Source organism: Bombus pyrosoma, linkage group LG17, assembly GCF_014825855.1.
Source record: "Bombus pyrosoma isolate SC7728 linkage group LG17, ASM1482585v1, whole genome shotgun sequence".
NCBI classification, from domain to species: Eukaryota; Metazoa; Arthropoda; class Insecta; order Hymenoptera; family Apidae; genus Bombus; species Bombus pyrosoma.
In genome coordinates, this window is record NC_057786.1 from 1,582,097 (window position 1) to 1,599,993 (window position 17,897).

At 43.1% G+C, this 17,897-nt stretch overlaps 1 protein-coding gene and 1 long non-coding RNA gene across 3 annotated transcripts in view; both read right to left on the bottom strand.

The window, feature by feature from the left end:
* Nucleotides 1-946: 946 nt before the first annotated feature.
* Nucleotides 947-17,897, bottom strand: part of LOC122576957 (neurexin-1) — a 623,013-nt gene continuing 606,062 nt past the window's right edge. Inside the window, exons 25-26 of the mRNA XM_043747905.1 lie at nt 11,613-11,772; nt 947-8,726 (exon numbers count right to left, since the gene is read on the bottom strand). Coding sequence (XP_043603840.1) covers nt 8,303-8,726; nt 11,613-11,772 — 584 coding nt within the window. The 3' untranslated portion in view covers nt 947-8,302. The remainder of the gene's footprint in view (nt 8,727-11,612; nt 11,773-17,897) is intronic.
* On the bottom strand, nt 12,159-17,689 carry LOC122576960. 2 transcript variants are annotated; one of them, XR_006319973.1, is made up of 2 exons: nt 15,823-17,689; nt 12,159-12,691 (listed from the first exon to the last, which is right to left on the bottom strand). It is a non-coding gene; the product is annotated as an uncharacterized LOC122576960 (long non-coding RNA). The 2 variants fall into 2 exon arrangements; XR_006319974.1 differs by having other exon boundaries at nt 12,159-13,637.

The window sequence follows — 17,897 nt, forward strand, 5'->3', positions numbered from 1 at the left end:
ACCGTACCGTTCGTATTACCAATTTAATACGGTACACATAATTTTATAAAAATAGATATGTAGAATATACACATATATCGGACTAATACTATGACTTATAAGATTTGTTCATTTGCATTTTTTCACGTTGTGGAAAGTATCTAGTAAACCTTGGTTGTAAAATTCTGTTCTTAATAAAGATTGTTTTGATAGACATTCTTACATGTACAAAATTCTACGATTCCATTTGTAGAAACGTGGTTTATCTATTGTTCCTGTTTTACCTATAATAAATATTGATATTTTATGTACAGTTCCCTACATGATCGAGCAACACTCAAGAATTTTTAAAGTAGCGTTGCGCCTGTATCATGTCCAACCTTCTTCCACCGGAGTGTGGAAACACGTTCCTGTCCCTGAATCGTTAGACGCAATTTCACCAGTAGCCTCCTGTACGGCTACAGTGAATAATTAAATAAATTAATATTACAAAAATGAGGAAGCACTCGTGGCGATTTGGTTTGAGAATTTTCTATTTTGTAGCTACATATGGTAAACTAGAGTTGCAACATGGAATCAATAATTCACTTTGATAGTCCTTCTGGCTTTTAGAGTCATTTCTTTTTCAGCGCACTTTATTCCCAGAGTATTTATGATCGAAAATACTGTTCGGGACATGTCGTTCGTTAATAATGAATTTCTTTCTAGGTGGGATTGTACCGTTTACGCGATAGAATTGTATTATAAATAATATGAGCCGATCGTTTCTAAGGATACATTAATAAGGAATAAAACTAACATAAGAATATGGTAAGTTTCAAATTTGTCAAAAAAAGAAAAACGAGTGACGTTTTATATTATTTTAGAAATTCGAGACGCTACAACTTTTAAACAGAAACCCGAGACTTGCGGATTTTTGCCGATTTCCTAAATCACAACTATATGGGAAGGTATAGAGGCAGGCTCGTACACAGTTTCAATACTTTATTCATATAATTTCGTAGTTACGGCATTATTTCTATATATTTACATATCTCCAATTTTTTCAAGGGAGCTCGTAATGCGTGCCTGTGCGCGCACTACTATATTATCCGTGTGTACCTGTACGTGTATCTGTATGTGTGTTCACATGTATTCGTGTTTGTTTGATCATGTTTCAGATAAGTTGTAAAACGTATCGTCGATATCGTTTCATCTTCTCTTGTCGCTGCTTGCATTTTGTTCTCGTCCCCTTTATATACTCGTGTCCTATAAAACATAGAACGCTACGGCGAAAGAAAGAGAAACTGCGAATTGGTTGCGCGGATCCGTCGTGTTGCATCGTGGCGTCGAAGATCTGCGCGTCTCTAAAGTCGGGAATTCTAACGAAAACGGCACAGGAGGCTTCGCATCGACATGTAAAAAATCTAAATGCATTATTTACGCTACGGCTCGTATTTTATATACTTGGCTCGTATCCACATTTAAGTTCCCGAAAACGAAAGGGGCCGGCCCGTGCGTGCCGAGGGAACACGCCGAGCCAGCCAATTGGCTCGATCGCTTTTTCTCTTTCGTCGCAGGAGAACACATGCGTGTGTTTACACGTGCATCCACGCGCGCCACGCACCAATGCGTATGTGTATATACCCTTTCCTGTCCGAGGAGGATCGATTTCCGATGTAATCATTATACGCGCTCGAATCCTATTATACATACACACATACGTATAACAGTATACATGTATACGTGTAAGAACCGGGAGCTTCAGCTTCTTAAAGAACAAAAATATTCAGCGCGGTCGCTGTTGATCTTTCGGCATTGCGTAACATTCACCGCACAATGTCGTCTGTTTTCCCGTTTTGTCATCCGCTTCTTCTCCCCCATTTCACACGGAGTCTGCGTTTTTCTCCGCTCTTCGCTGTCCACGAACAGAGAGAAAGAGAGAGAAAAAGAGAGAGAGAGACACGCGCACACACACACACACACACATAGTTACTTTTCGACTATCTATAGATTGAATCGGTTTAGCGCGCCCGAACGTATAATAACTGTACAATTGTAAAATATAATTCCATCTAGCTATAGCGATTCTAGATACACTTGTGTGTCAGCTTATTATTCATTTTTTTTCTTTTTTAATTCTTTTCTCTTTTTGCCTGCGTACTATCCAACGACTTTCGGTTCGCCATATCAAGTGTCTCACGCTAAGACACGCGCAATGTTTTCTTCCCTACGTCTCATACACATGCCCATACATACACACACACACGCACACACGCACACACATATACACGCGCGCGCGTTCCGTTACAGACACAGACACATATACGACATTCGTACGGTTTTGTTTCTCTCGCTCTCGCTTTCCTCTCACCATTTGTCATTTATCACGCGTTCCTCTTTCTCGCTAACACTTTGCTTGTTGCCGCACTACGTATTTTAATAGTTAAGTTTAGGTATGACGTTATCCGCGACACACTTAAGTTCGAGGCTTTTAACGCGTTAAGTTAGAGTTTAGAGTAACATTTTGCTCGATAAGATATCTTTATTAGAAGTTAATTAGTTTAGTATAAACGTTAATCGTCAGTACACCGAAGGATATGCAGATAGAGAGTTTGGAGGGCAGTGATAACAATATGTTCGTGTTTTGTCGATGGGTGGAACGCGTGTTCTTGATTGATGGCGCGGCGTTCGCGTGCCACGCCACGCCACGCCAACGAATAGCAAAGTCAGTTGCGATTGTTCATTTTTCAAGAGAAGAAAGCAGCAAAAGAATTACCTTCACCACGGTACTCTGTTCCGTATACCACGAACACGTTGATACGTTATCGTCGATGAATTACGACCGACATCGTTTAACTAATCCGATAATCGTATCGCGTTCGATCGTACGCCAAAGGCGCGCGACTTTCTCGCTTCTCTCGTCCCTACCAAGACAAACGACTTGTTTAATCGTTAGACAAAAATTATCTTCGTACTCGAATGCATAATCTTTCGTATAAGCGTTAGGAAAACAGCTACGTTTAATCGCACTTGCACGCTTCGAAATTTCATGACATTTCACGTAGAAATTGTAAATGCAATCGGTGACGCTCGTTTCAACGTGCCGATATATCACGTTCCATCCTTTGAACGAAGACGAAGCAACGACATAAGAAAGAAAGCGGTTTCGAGTTTTACCAAGTTATACCAGAAAAGCCGTAAGACGATCGATCCGATCTTCGTCGTATTTATCATTCGTCGATATGGCAGCGCCAGGACGTTTCGTTGTTTTAACCTTTTCGCTACTACGGGCAACTGCAGTCGTAAGATGCCGCGAACGCAAGTCGTGCTACACTTTGCGTTCGAGAATTTTATTTCGCGCGGGACAGCAACGACGAACAACGAATATGACGTTTCTACGCGCAGAATGGACAATCGGAAAAATGCTGCGTCGGACGATGTTACGATGCGATATCGTTAAGACTGCCCACTCAACTTTAGCCACGTAAATACACGAAATCCACATCGACTTATCGATTTTTATAGCCTACGATCGATGTCGATGGCGCGACGCCTGTGGCGATGTCGAGAAGCGAAGATCGTCGTGCCATCTTTAAGCGTCGTGCGTAAACCGGTTTGTTCGATCGAACCGATTCGACGAGATATCGCGTGAATAAGAAACCAACGACGAAGAGAATAAAGAGACAGAGAAAAAAGAAGCAGAAGAAGAAGGAAGATAAGAAGAAAGCGGAGAGTTGGAAAGCTCGCGACATTTTTATATCGGCAAAGATCGTGCTATATTTCGATTCATCAAGTTCTTGCGCGATTACGGTGTTTCGAAATGTTTTCGTTCGCCATATTTTTTCTTCACTTTCATTTCTCCCCTTTCCTTTTTTCGATCATTGAGAGAGAGAGAAAGACAGAGAGAGAGTTTAAAAAGAAGTTTCGGTCGCGTGCCTAGCAATGCTTTTCCGCGCGAGCAATCGTTTCTTTCCCGGTTACCGCACGATCGGTCAACTATTACTTTTCGTAAAGAGGAAAGAGAGAAAGCCGGGATCCAGCAGCGATAGACCGCGAGAAATACCGTGACTCGCCTCCGCGATACTTTCGATTCGCCTTTTCATCGATTTCCTCTCTCGTCGTACGAAACGGCCGATCGGATCGGTCGAAGAGTCTTTCGTTTTATGATATGCGTTGGAACCGTGGTCGGTTCGGTTCGGTTCCGACCCCGGCTTCGGAGTTTCTTCTAATTAAAACGCGTTAATCGTGCTTCCCTGAGAGCCTGTACTCCGACGTTATCGAAGGTGACGCTTCACCAAGTTTCCGCTACCGTCGTCCTGTTCGAGGACGCTGGTCGAGTCGCTTGCGCGATCGACCGGAAAAGCGATGCTTGTCCGAGAAAGAAACATCCGCGTGATATCTTGGACTTTGCCGATCTTAGACTTTCGTCGTAGACGTCGAATCGCTAATTGTACAAGTTAGTTGCTTACGTGGAAAACGTTCGAAAGCTTCGTGGCGGATGAGAAGAGGTGAGAATTCGAATAAAGAAGCCGCAACGACGGAGAAAAATTGGCGTCTGATAAAAGCAGAGAAATCGGACGATCGATGGAGTAAAAATCGCACGCGGAACGTGAGTAGAAAAAGAGAGCGTGTCAGCGGCCAGGATACTGGAAAACGGTAGCCTGCGTTTGACCCGCGACGCGATAACAGCGCGTTTATCGTTGGCGATCGAAGCGATAATTGAAGTATAACGAGAACGAAGTTTTGCAGGGTCGCAGGGGCGCGCATCGAGGCGCGTTCAACGCGAATCGCAACGATAACGAGACTAATGAGCGCACTCGTTAGCGAGAGTCGCACGCCGTGGAATCAACAAGAACAGGTACTACGATAAATCCGATAAGAAAATCCTCCACCAACTTTCTCCGCGAGTCGTTCGAGAGAGCGGTGCGAGGTGCAGTAGCGAACAGAGAACAAAGTTGCCGGCGTTCCTCGAACATTTAGCCACCGTGCAATCTCTTCGAAGGTGGAAACACGTAGCGATTGAAATAATCGTTGCATTTCGTGGAAGAGAGAGAGAGAGAGAGAGGAGGTAACGAAGAGGCTGAGAAAATTCCTATTCTTCTCTTTTTCTTCCTTCAAACTTTTTTTTAAATTTCCTCGCTTGAAACGAGACTCAGGACGTCGCACGATGTTCGAGGCGCGCCGTGCGTGGATCAAGTGGCGAGTTCTTGGCATACGTTTCAACATTTTACAATAATTGCACAACTTAGAAGCCTTTTAACGATCGCACGTTTTCTTCGCATCTCGTTCTCAGCATCAATTTCGTGGCTGAAACGAGAACGTTTCCTCCTCTCTATCTCCTGCCTAAGCGTCATCTTCACATTCTCTCTTTCTCTTTCGTTTCTTTCAGAGCCACACACTGGCACTTGCCGTTTCGACGAATGGTCGATCGCTGTGGGGCGACGCACGTCTACAGTTTACAGGCGAGTATGATTTTAAATTAATTGAACTTACAGATCCCCCCTTCTTGTCAGTATCACGTTTCATTATTGCTTATCCGCGAATCCATTCACCGATTCTGCGATTCTTCCTTCTTTTCCGGACGACACGCTTCATCGAGAGACGTCCTTTAGCCGACTGCGGGACATTTGGACGAGCGCTTTCGCTTAAGGAAATCCCAGCGGGAGTTTAGGTAATTCAGCAGCGATAGAGACGACCGAATTACGGCAACGAGTAGCAATTTGGCTCAGGTTGGTCGACGAGGACGTTGAAACACGCGCGTAATCGACGCGATCTACGAACCAACTGGATCGTCAGCTAGTCCAGACTGGTGCTGCTTTCACGTGATAACGTGCCCTGGTCGGTTTAAAAATTTGGCGGAAGCGTATGCCGCAGGTAACGACGAACATTCACACGCGAGTAAAATAAACGAATAACAAATGAAAATAGAGCTTTGGAACGTACATAGTACGGAAATTAAAGCATCGATAGTCTATAGGATATCTGTCTTAAATTTATTATCGGTTCAACACACAGTAGAACAGTAATTTCAATGTACACGTAGTTGCGGTACGAACACCAGTCTCGACCAGACGCCCGTTAGAAAGCCGGGAACACCAAGCAGCGTGATACGAAAATATAGAGTATTTCGCCGATAATTATACTTTGGTCGCGCAAGGGGCAAGCTACGCTTTCGGATGGCAAGGTGCATCGTAAGAAGAGATGCCGCTGTCGGCTGGAAGCCGGAGGAGAAGCCCGCGGAGAGTTTCTATAGAGGCGGATAGAGCTGGATCGAAACGGCCTCGAATATCCATGGAATGGAGTTCGTGCGACGCGCCAGTATAATTAACCCTTTGCAGCCCTTTGTTTGACAATGTACGCGCAGCGAAATTTCGCTTGACAGTTTTTATTTCTCAAGGTATGCAGCGGGATATCCGACGGACTATCCGACAGAGACGCGAAACGTCGAACGAAAGGAAGGATCGCGAGGCGCAAGCAAGAAGATACAAGACTGACCATTCTCTGCAAAGGAAACAACGATGGTCTTCCACGAAGAGTATAAAGACTATGCCGCACAAGTATCGAGATAAAGCGACACGAGGAAGGAACGCGCGGTGGCGATTTCGGACATCAAAGGGTTAAACACCGGTCAAGCTTGATTCGTTTTTTTGTCTTTTTCTTTTTTTTTTTTTGTTTGGCAATACTGCGTTCACACCCTGTGTATACGTATAAGCATCGATCTGCGCATGGCTACGTGTCATTTACTATTTCGACAGTGTCCTCCGAGCGTTTCCGCGCGCGATCACTTACAGCTTACAATGTCCGCGTCCCGCAAGAACGCGTTAAATTTACGGCTAATACACCGACGTTACTTCGAGTCGCTTCTTTATATTCAAACAAAACAACGCGGACTATCTCTCATCCCTTTCATACCGTTTCCATCATGCACACCGTAACACGTATCTGCACGCTCTCTTCCATTGTTGTGTTAATAAAATCTATAATTTAATAAACAATTTACACGCATAACATAATCGATAAATATCGTGTATGTATATATATATATATTTTTTTTTTGCTTTCTTCTATACAACAATAAGTTCATTAATCGCTAGATAGGATCGTTCGTATCGATACTTTCGTTCTTGCGCGTTAATTCCAACACTTTCTCGTCGCTTTGCGCTCGCGCTTCATGGACCACGGCAACGTCCGAACGAAAGCGAATTTTGCTCTTCCTCTGTTGGTCTTCGCCGATCCTCGAAATACGTGGCGCGCACAATTTACGTCTCCTCGAACGATCGTTTCTCCTCTCGAACGCTTCACCTAAAGGAGGAGGATCATCGTGCACCTGAATGCTATTGTGAATGCGCGATGAACCTGTCCATGTACAACGAATATACAACTAACAACATATCTAGCGACGAGGAAGAAGTTTGATTTTACGAGCCTGCGCGAGAATACTCGTCCCTCCCTTTCAATTTCTTTTCTTTTTTCGTGCAAGTGGCGCGCTTGGTGTTTCGAGGACTCGACGCTTCGAGTCGCGTCGCCTGTGCTCGACGTCGCGTTAGCGCCGACAAAGTGCTGCAACTAAAGCCGAGCGTCGCTCTGACGAAGAGTAACAACGCCATGTTCCACGTCCGCCGCCGCTCGGACACGTTTTCAATCGGCACAACCATTCGATACATCCTTCCGCAACGCACCTTCCGTGCCTCTATCCCTTTCCCTTCTTCTCTCTTTCGCGTTTGCGTTGCTTCTTCGGCTGCCTCTTCCTCTTCCTCTGCCTTTCCGGTCGACGCGATCGGTCTCGTCCCGTCGTTAAGCCGATCGCCGCAGCGAGCTTCGAACCGCTCGTTGTCTTCCATCCTGGACGCGCGCAGCCTCCGCCGACGGGATCGTCGCGCACAGCGTCGACCAGGCTTCATCTCCATCGATATAACATTGGATATGCTTATAACGCTGATTCACCTAAAGTTGACCGGCGGCTGAGACACGGAGGAGATGGGATTTTCCCAGCGCGATGACGGACGGTCATCGGACGCTGCCTGTCTGGTCGTGTCCCGCCGGAACAACGATCGCATCACGACGTCTGCGAAGATCGCTCGAGACGACTCGTCTCGGGCGCAGTCTCCTCTCTCGTTCGCCGCGTTTATCCGCGAGGAACACAGCCCGTTCTAACGTTCGTGGAGAAACGCGTCGAAAAACTAAAGCTAAATAGTTCCCCTAGCACCAACGAAGGACCTAAGAAGAGGCTGTCACACGTTCCTCGTCAAGTTCTTGGACTCGCGTGTTCACCTAGCCACGAGGTTTTCAAGAGCACGTGCGCCACTCAAGCGGACGCGTGGATCTCGAAGGCTGGCCGTCTCTACACGTACCACTCTTTGATGTCTATCAGTTCTCGTTTCTTGCTCGCTTTGCTGCCATTTGCGCCGTTCTTCATGGGCCCGTTGAACGGCTGGCCGGAGCCAGCGGCGCCGAGCAGCGCCGCGTTCGGGTCCTGACAGAAGGTCTTCGTCTCGTCCACCTTGTAGCTGGTCTCTGGACGATTCTTGAACTTGAGAATGATGAGAATGATGAGCACGATGGCGATCAATGCGGCGGCTATGATGCCGATTATCAGCGCCGCGTTCTCTGCCGCCTCGGACGTTATCCTCTTGTTGTTGTTGTTGTTCTTCGGCGGCGTCGGCATCGGCGGGTAGATGGGCGGTGGAGGCGGTGGAGGTGGGTCCGTCATCTCCGTGGTCGTTGTTTGGGTCGTCACGGTGCTCGATCTCTGCGTCACAACGCTACTGCAACGTTCGAAACGGGTGATTGTTAGTATCTGTCACCTGAATGCTCGGAATATCCGATCATCTTTATCGTTTACGCGATATCGAGTATGATAATTGAACGTAACAATCGAGCGCTTAATGAAAAATTCCGAACGAACGACCTAACCGGTTGCGAGCTGTTTGGAAAGCTTGTAGCTAAAATGCGTGGCTAATAAATGCGTGCAAGCGATGACGAGTATACTCGAGGAACACAGAGTGCGTGTGGTTGTTGCAACACGCAATTAAGTTGTAACGAAACGACCGATTTATTTCTTAATTTTGTTACTCAAGTCTATCGCAGTTTACTATGTTGCAATTTGAACAGCAAATTGTAACTACAGCTTACGCACGACGAGTATACTCGTCAGAAACAGCCAACTGGTCAACGAATTTCTAAAAATTAATTTTATACAATTTCTTGCGTTTTTCATATCGGATACCAGAGTTACGTACTTTCAAGTTCATGCAGCAAATGCATGTTAATTTATGTATAACAAAATCGAAGACTTTTAATTTATAGATAATATATATATATGATATAACAGATATAAATGTAAAACCAGTCGCTATATTGGTACAAGCTCTGATTAGAGGCATGCAAGCTCGAACAATTCCATTTATTGAGAATAAGTTTCCATTATTTTTTGCCTATCGCGCTTTCACGATACTAGTTGTTCTATCCGATAGGAGAGAAAATATTTCGGATAATAAAGTTACTCGGTTACGAGTTCGCCTAACTGACAGTGAACAAAAACTGGTTCGGACAAACGAACTTCTGCCGTATTTTTATCAATTCTCGAATTTGTCAATTTCACGGAAAATTAATATTTTTCGATCGTTTAATTTTTTGAAAAATTCCCAAAATTCATGTGACCATTGTCTTACATTTTTATAATTCGTTGATTCTATCAATGGTGCTTTTCGCAATAATTTTGCAGATAACTGGTATTTTTATTTCTCTGTCGAGAGGGAAGTCGTTAAGCGAAGAAAATACAGGAAAATTGAGATATTTCCAGTCGTCCTCGTTGAGAACGTTCTCGCGGCAAGCGCGTGGAAAATTTGATAAAGTGGAAGATTATGCGACGTTACTATAATATTTAAGCTACGGAATAACCATGTGACCATTAATTTACGTTAACGCGTTGTTTAAAAACGAACTATCATTCGAAATATCAGCTACGAGAATTTATTCCTCCGAATGTATTTGAGAATTCATAGTAATCAGCAAATGATTGCTAATCTTTCGTCCAATTTTAAGATCACAACGAAGGAAATTGCGAACACTATTGCTACGATCAATTTCGTCTCGAACAATTCGACCAGCAGCTAAATCTACCGCCAATTTTAAATGTTCGATCGGATGAATCAGTTGAAACTCTTAATTAATCAAATTGACAAATCAAATGATGTTAATCAAATTAACATCAAACTCCGTAACTCTGGAATTTTGTGTAATAATTAAAAACGCTTTTACAAAATTAAAGACGAGTTACGAAAAATTGCGCGTGCTGCATCAGCAGGGAATACAAAGTACATTAAAAATTGCAAATATATATTTTTATATGCTCGAACCATCGACCAATGCTTTCGCGAGATATTCTATGGCTCTATAATAATTAATGTCCGAATAATTATAATTATGTAGATATTCTGCATGATTACTTCATAAACACGTTATTATTGTTTCCCTAAAATCAATTCCTTTGATATGGAACAACGTATTATTATTAGAACGTTAAGCCACATTATATACGTCGTTTAACAGCGGGTTAAAAAAAAAGAGAAAAAGCTCCCTGGCGCGAGAACAGTTGGCAAGTTTTTCCATTTCCTCGAAAAAATAAAGCGCAATCTGTGGACGAAACTTCTGTCAAATAAATCGGACGTAATAAAATAAAGGCGTGAAAAACGTACATAATACAATATCTAATTTCCTCCATTCGATAAATCTCTCGTTTCATTCCTATCGTTTTCGTAGCGAAAGTAACTAAAAAATAGCGTAAAATAAATTTACGTGTCTCTGACAGTGTTAGAAAAGTCATACAGTTAAACGATCGTGTGCAGGAAAGAATTTGTCGATATATTTCTCGCTATATATACACAGCTGTCATAATGACAAAAAGGTACGCTGAGAATCCGAGAAGCGATCGCCAGTGAAATGAGAAATTTCGAATTGCTTTGCTCACTTTTATTATTTTCGAAATGAAAATGTTACAGAGACGACAGATTTTGAACAAAAGACTTTGCGAGGATAACGCGATCTTGAAACCAAATTGGTCTTTTAAATTTTCCCCAGCAACATGTCGCAACGATCGGAAACTTGTGACTCGCAGCGCGCTCCTAAAGCAACCGAAGTACCTTTGGCACGTAAAGAAACCAGAAACCCGGTATCACTTCGCAAGTTCCACGGTCGATTCGAAATTAACGTTACAGACATCCGCGTAGTTCTCTCACTTGGACCAACTTCCAACGAAAGAGCTCCCCTAGGTATCGAAACCAAAATCCCAGATCGATCTCTGCAAACTCGCGGAGGACGCTACCTCCCGTACAACACTCTGTAGCGATTCCAAACTTCTGGTCGAGCAACGAAAGTACACCCTGTGCATCCACATGGCGCAGAAAAAAAAGAAAGAAAGAACCAAAAGACAAGAGAAGCGAAAGCAAAAGTTAGAAGAAAAATGGAATACGTTTCGATGGCGACGGAAACGGTTGAAAATTGCCGCGGAGCAACGACGCCGGAACCGACGTGTCGCCGGAAACGCAGCAGACGTGCACGCACAACGAACCCCGGACGAGTTAGAGGAATCCGTGTGGCGGCGAGGTTCCAACGTCGCCGCGGTTGTCCTCGCGAGCAACTGGCAAACTCACCTGACGTGGCTGGTTTCGAGGTCTGTGGTTGACACATTGTACTGGACGGAGTCGGTGACGATGTCCCGGGTCGATGTCGACGGCGAGCCTGGAGACGTTTGCGTGCTGATGTGGCTGGTCGTGTACTCGCGGCCCGTCGTGTACGCCACCGAGCTCGAGTCTGCTTTCGGATATGGAAACGAGAAACACAGACAGAGATAGAGAGGGAAGCGTCAGCCGGCTGCTGCAATTACGTGTATCCGATTGGCTCGAACAGGGGGATGGGGTAGTAACGTGCTACCGACAATATTTACGCGTGCGTAGGCCGGCGATATTCACGCGTGCGTGGCCAGCAGCCACGTTGCGAGCACCCAACCACGCTCTGGGACTCGTGTTTCCTGGCTTCCAGGGACAACCGTTCGATCATTCACGCACGCATACCGATCATCGTCTACTGCGTTCTGTATATACGCGTTTCTATACAACTTCGCTCTACGACCGGTTAATTGCTTTCCTTTTTCGCTCTGCCCTTTCGTAACGTCGTGACAAACATGCCACTATAGACACGCGCATAGACATGTTTACGTAAAACGGGTTGAAAGTTTCCGGGAAATTTCAGACGCCGGGTGCCTCGTGCTTGCAGCTCGGCCTGGCGATGTTTCCTAATTACAACCTTCACCGTTATGTTTCGTAATTGGCGAAGAATATGGCTCGGTCTGACGGAGAATCGACGATCGTTAGGTCCTCATCTGGCTTCTATTTTCACGAAGAATTGATTACAAGCGATCGCTGGGTATAGTTTTCCTGTTCCTCTCAGTCACTTCGAAGCTGACGATTTATATTACACTGTTTGCCACGATTGCCTTCGCTCCATTTAATTCTGCTCTTCTCTTCGTCTCTTCGCTTCCCATATCCTTTTCTTAGGTCTCTTAATTTATTCGTGTAACGAGTGGCATTGCAAAATGCGATATTTGCAAGCTTCAGATAGTATCTAGCGAAATGTAATATTCATTTCGGCTACAGACCCGGTCAGAACAATAGGATTAAAATATTTAGCCAGAATTTCGCAACAGTCTACGTGGTACGACTCGGTTTAAGGGCTGAAAATACACGAGAAATTTCAGGCGTTTTAAAATGTTTCGGCTGATGGAGAAATGCTAGATACGACGTTTCAAGCAAACAGATTTTATGCAACTATCGCAACAACTATGCATAGAACTATACTCGTGGAGCAACGGTTCTGGGGAAATTAGTCTGACTACAGTCTGCGAGATACTTTTGCCTGCTAATCTTCAACAAACATCACGCGTTTGATTTAGACGCGTGAAGAGATCGTCGGATGACGGAAAGCACGTAGCAGAGTTAAAGGAAGAAAAGTTGGCCGGTTGGTTGACGTTCGTCCGAGGTTGAAGTAGGTTTGATACTAGTTAATGATGAAGTGGCTGAATTAAGCTGAGTCGAGCAACTAGCAACTTGCGTTAATTTTGTATAACACTAGAGATAACTCGCCTTGCTTTGCCGACAGTGGAAAGTTCACGGGAGTTCACGAGGTACGAAGTTCATGAGAATGCTTGGAGAATCCATGAAAGTGAAGAGAATGAAGAGGCGCGAGTAATTTGTCGTCTGAGTTCTTTTTAAATACTCTAAATATCTAACATTGTCACGGTATTAAATTCTGTTTAAAATACTCGTTTTACTGGAAACACCTATTTTTCTAAACGCACTGACTCCGCGTCCCAGGAAGCTTCACTTTTGTTTCAAAGCAGAATTCGTTTTATCGCTGGAGGAATACGAAACGATTAGAATCGGAATGCCAGTCGACGTGTTCGTAGGGTCGATGATCGTTAAAGAAACAGCCTTGACTAATTGTAAGTCGGCGCACACACGAAACATAACATGCGAGGCAGAAAGCTCGCTTTACAACGTTCGCCATCGATTCGCGGTTGAACTAGTTACAATATGTCTACCGGGTAGGTTCGTTAACCGACGACTAGGATTCGTCGATCGAAGCGTCTGCTGCCCTCAAAAATTACACTGAGAATAGTTCTGGAAAAAAAGTAATTTCGTCGTCAAACTCGCAATAGTCTGTTAGATCTTAATTGGTTTTATGAATGAAGCAATCTAATTTAGAGTCTTGTAAATACCTATGATAATTGAAGATTAAATAGAAGACTATCATATTCGAAAACTATCACACGTTTATCTGTGCATAATATGACAGGATTTTGATATTGAAATTAATGGATGCAATGATATTGAGATTAAATTAATAATCATCGATCGAGAACATTTATTCGACCAGATTACCTTAGGTTATTATCTTTTTATACGTACGGTATAATTACTGGAACAAGGCTGTTAGAACTTTCTCAAAAAATGTAAAGATATCGGCTTTATATGAAAGAAAAAACTATGAAGCCATCGGTCGAAAGTTGTTGTGCAACCAAATTACTTTACAATTACTTCAACAAGATTGTTCAAAGTTCCTTAAAATATCGAACGATATCAATTTTAAATGAGACAATATGGTCTTTAGATGAGACGAGGAACCACAAAACCATCGGTCGAAAGCTATTAGCCAACCAAATTACTTTACGCCACTATTTCTCAATAGATAGGATAATACAATTACTACAACAGGGCTGTCCAAACTTTCTCGATAGATGAAACGATATCGATTTCAGATGAAAGAAAAAAACCATGAAACCATCGGTCGAAAGTTACTATCCAATCCAGTTACTCCATACATGGTATGATACAATTACTCCTGGAAGACTTCAAAACTTCCTCAAAAAATCGAAAAGAACATCGACTTTAAATGAAACAATATGAATTTTGGAAGAAACAATTTAGATAAAGCAAGAAACCATAAAACCATCGGTCGAAAGCTACTCTTTTCAACCCAGTTACTTTACGCTACTATGGTATGATACAATTACTTCTAGAAGACTCTCAAACTTCCTCAAAAAATCGAAAAGAACATCGATTTTGGATGAAACAATTTGGATAAAACAAGAAACCATAAAACCATTGGTCGAAAGCTACTCTTTTCAACCCAGTTACTTTACGCTACTATTTCTCCATACATGGTATGATACAATTACTCCTGGAAGACTTCAAAACTTCCTCAAAAAATCGAAAAGAACATCGACTTTAAACGAAACAATATGAATTTTGGATGAAACAATTTAGATAAAACAAGAAACCATAAAACCATCGGTCGAAAGCTACTCTTTTCAACCCAGTTACTTTANCGCTACTATGGTATGATACAATTACTTCTAGAAGACTCTCAAACTTCCTCAAAAAATCGAAAAGAACATCGATTTTGGATGAAACAATTTAGATAAAACAAGAAACTATAAAACCATCGGTCGAAAGCTACTCTCTTCGACCCAGTTACTTTACGCTACTATGGTATGATACAATTACTTCTAGAAGACTCTCAAACTTTCTCAAAAAATCGAAAAGAACATCGATTTTGGATGAAACAATTTAGATAAAACAAGAAACTATAAAACCATCGGTCGAAAGCTACTCTCTTCGACCCAGTTACTTTAAGCTACTATTTCTCCATACATGGTATGATACAATTACTCCTGGAAGACTTCAAAACTTCCTCAAAAAATCGAAAAGAACATCGACTTTATACGAAACAATATGAATTTTGGATGAAACAATTTAGATAAAGCAAGAAACCATAAAACCATCGGTCGAAAGCTACTCTCTTCGACCCAGTTACTTTAAGCTACTATGGTATGATACAATTACTTCTAGAAGACTCTCAAACTTCCTCAAAAAATCGAAAAGAACATCGATTTTGGATGAAACAATTTGGATAAAGCAAGAAACCATAAAACCATCGGTCGAAAGCTACTCTTTTCAACCCAGTTACTTTACGCTACTATTTCTCCATACATGGTATGATACAATTACTCCAACAGGGTTGTCCATACTTTCTCGATAGGTGAAACACAATGTCGTGTTCATTTGAAACAGAAGCCCATAAATCGATCGATCGGCAGCTACCATTCGATCAAATTACACTACAGTTTTTCCCTACGTGATGCAATTACTTCAACGAGATTAATCAAACTTGCTCAAGCTACGTTGCAGCGAAGCTTCAATCGCGCGATAAAGTAGCCGAATCAGGATTTCGTGGAAGGTGAATCTGGTGAATGAAAATGAATAATAAGGTGATAAAATGGAATAGTAAAATGGAGAAACGAACTTCACGAAGGTTGTTCCGAGCGTTTTGCTCGACGTTGGACGCGAAATTGCCTTAACCGTGATAAACGAGCGGCGAGCCAGCGAAGAAGAGGAGCTTCCTATTCCGCGATGAAGAGCGGCGTACTGAAAAGAAGTCGCATCAACGATCTCGTCGAACGGGGGAGTGCTATTTTCGTGACGGTCAACTTAAACCAGTGGCAGTGGGGATTGGCGGAGCTTTCGCCGCATCAAGTTGAGGGATATGCAGATGAAGAGGACGCCCACGGGCCAAGTATTTCCATAACGAGTTTCCATGCGTGCCTCGATCTTCTTTCCCCATTTTTCCATTTCTTTTCTTTTTCTTTTTTCTGTTTCGTTAGCTTCTTTTCCCACTTTTTCTCATTTATTCACGTTAATGGTTTCAAAGCTCGACGAACTCGATTTGCTTCGATTACGAACAGCGCAAAGGAAAGTAGACGATTCCACAGCGAATTCTACCTGGCTAGCAATAAATATTAATGCGGTGGTGCGTGCAGAGGAACGTCACCGGAGGCTGCTTGCGATTTTCATCGACTGTTCTTCATCGCGCGCGCGATCCTCGACGTTGTTCGACGGGAAAATTTCGTTGTCAATATTTAACAACAACAATATTTGACAGATCAACTATTACATGTATAGTTGATTTTCGACGTTCGTGGAATCTATTGTTTTACCTCGATGAATTCTAGATTATAGGAAGATACGAAGAAATCGGGAATACATCGCGTGCTAAAATATCTCGTACAGAAAGGCGCGTTTTTAATCATCGTATTTAATCGTCCGATACTTTCATATCGTTCTACTAGAACCGACTAAAGGCAATTGTTTTCTATTCTTCCCTTTAGCTTTTAATTACGCGTACTCCACTTCGACTTGCATAAAGCAAGAGAGATCGTTTCCAACATCAAAAAGATCGCGGCTCTATTTCTACAGACGAGAGGAGCTCGAAGAGATTATCAACAGCTTCGTAAATGATCCTTGTAGCGTCTTTGAACTGGCGGAATTAGAAAGAGACGAGGAGTGGGAAGCAAAAGAAGAAAAGAAGCATCGTCGAACGATGCAGAGATGTAACGACAGTAATAGAAAAGGAGTACTTGGGTCGAGTGACAGAATCGTGCGCAGGAAATGTTTCTCGAACTAGATACGCTTTAATGGAAACTCCTCTCGAGCATTCTCTGAACAAGAAGTCTCTTTCATCGACAATGCTCTGTAAAGCCATTGCGAAGGGAATACGAAAACCGTGGCTCTTGGAAAAGACCATCAGACGAATTTCCGGCGCGTCGAGCCTTGGGAAACCACACGAGTCTTGGAAATACTCCGCCTGCATGAGCACGTAGCGCATACTAGCAAATGAACGAGAGGAAACTATGCGCGGAGGATCAATACCTGGGATAGTATGGTTCGTTGTGAGTATAGGCAAATCAAGTGTTCCGAAAACAACAAACAATAGGAAACTAAAAAAGAAGAGGAGAAAGAAAAACAGAGAAAAGAAGGAGAAAAATCGGCCAAAATTCCTGCACAGGTGAAAGTTCGCGGCGAGTACATAGGAGGGGAGATTTTTACGTAATCCGAGTCTTATCAGAAAGGTTTGATAAGAAGCATTAAAGAGAACTCTAACGAGTATGAATTTCACATGTGCTTGCTTGTTCGAGAAGCATGTTCAACGATTATGCAACGTTTGCAATGCGAAGATGACGATCGATCGCGTCACATCCGATAGGAAATAGCACCGTGGCAGAAGCTTGTAGCGAATTAATGGCAAGTCTAAGGAATTTGTCTGAAATGAGATAATCAAAGCGATTAAAAATATCTGATCAGCGTTCAAAGGTCTTTGAACGTTTGAAGAACCACCTGCACTCACTTAGTTGCCATCCTGAGCGGCGCACCGACTTAGTTGCCATCCTGAGCGGCGCTCCGACTTAGTTGCCAGCTCGAACATCATCAATTTATTATTATTTTGCCGTTCCATGAATAATAAAAATACTTCCGTGGCGTCCCGAGCGAAACGTGTGTTTTCGGCGTGGCGGTCAAAGTGTTAAGCCACCGCTGGTATGGTCG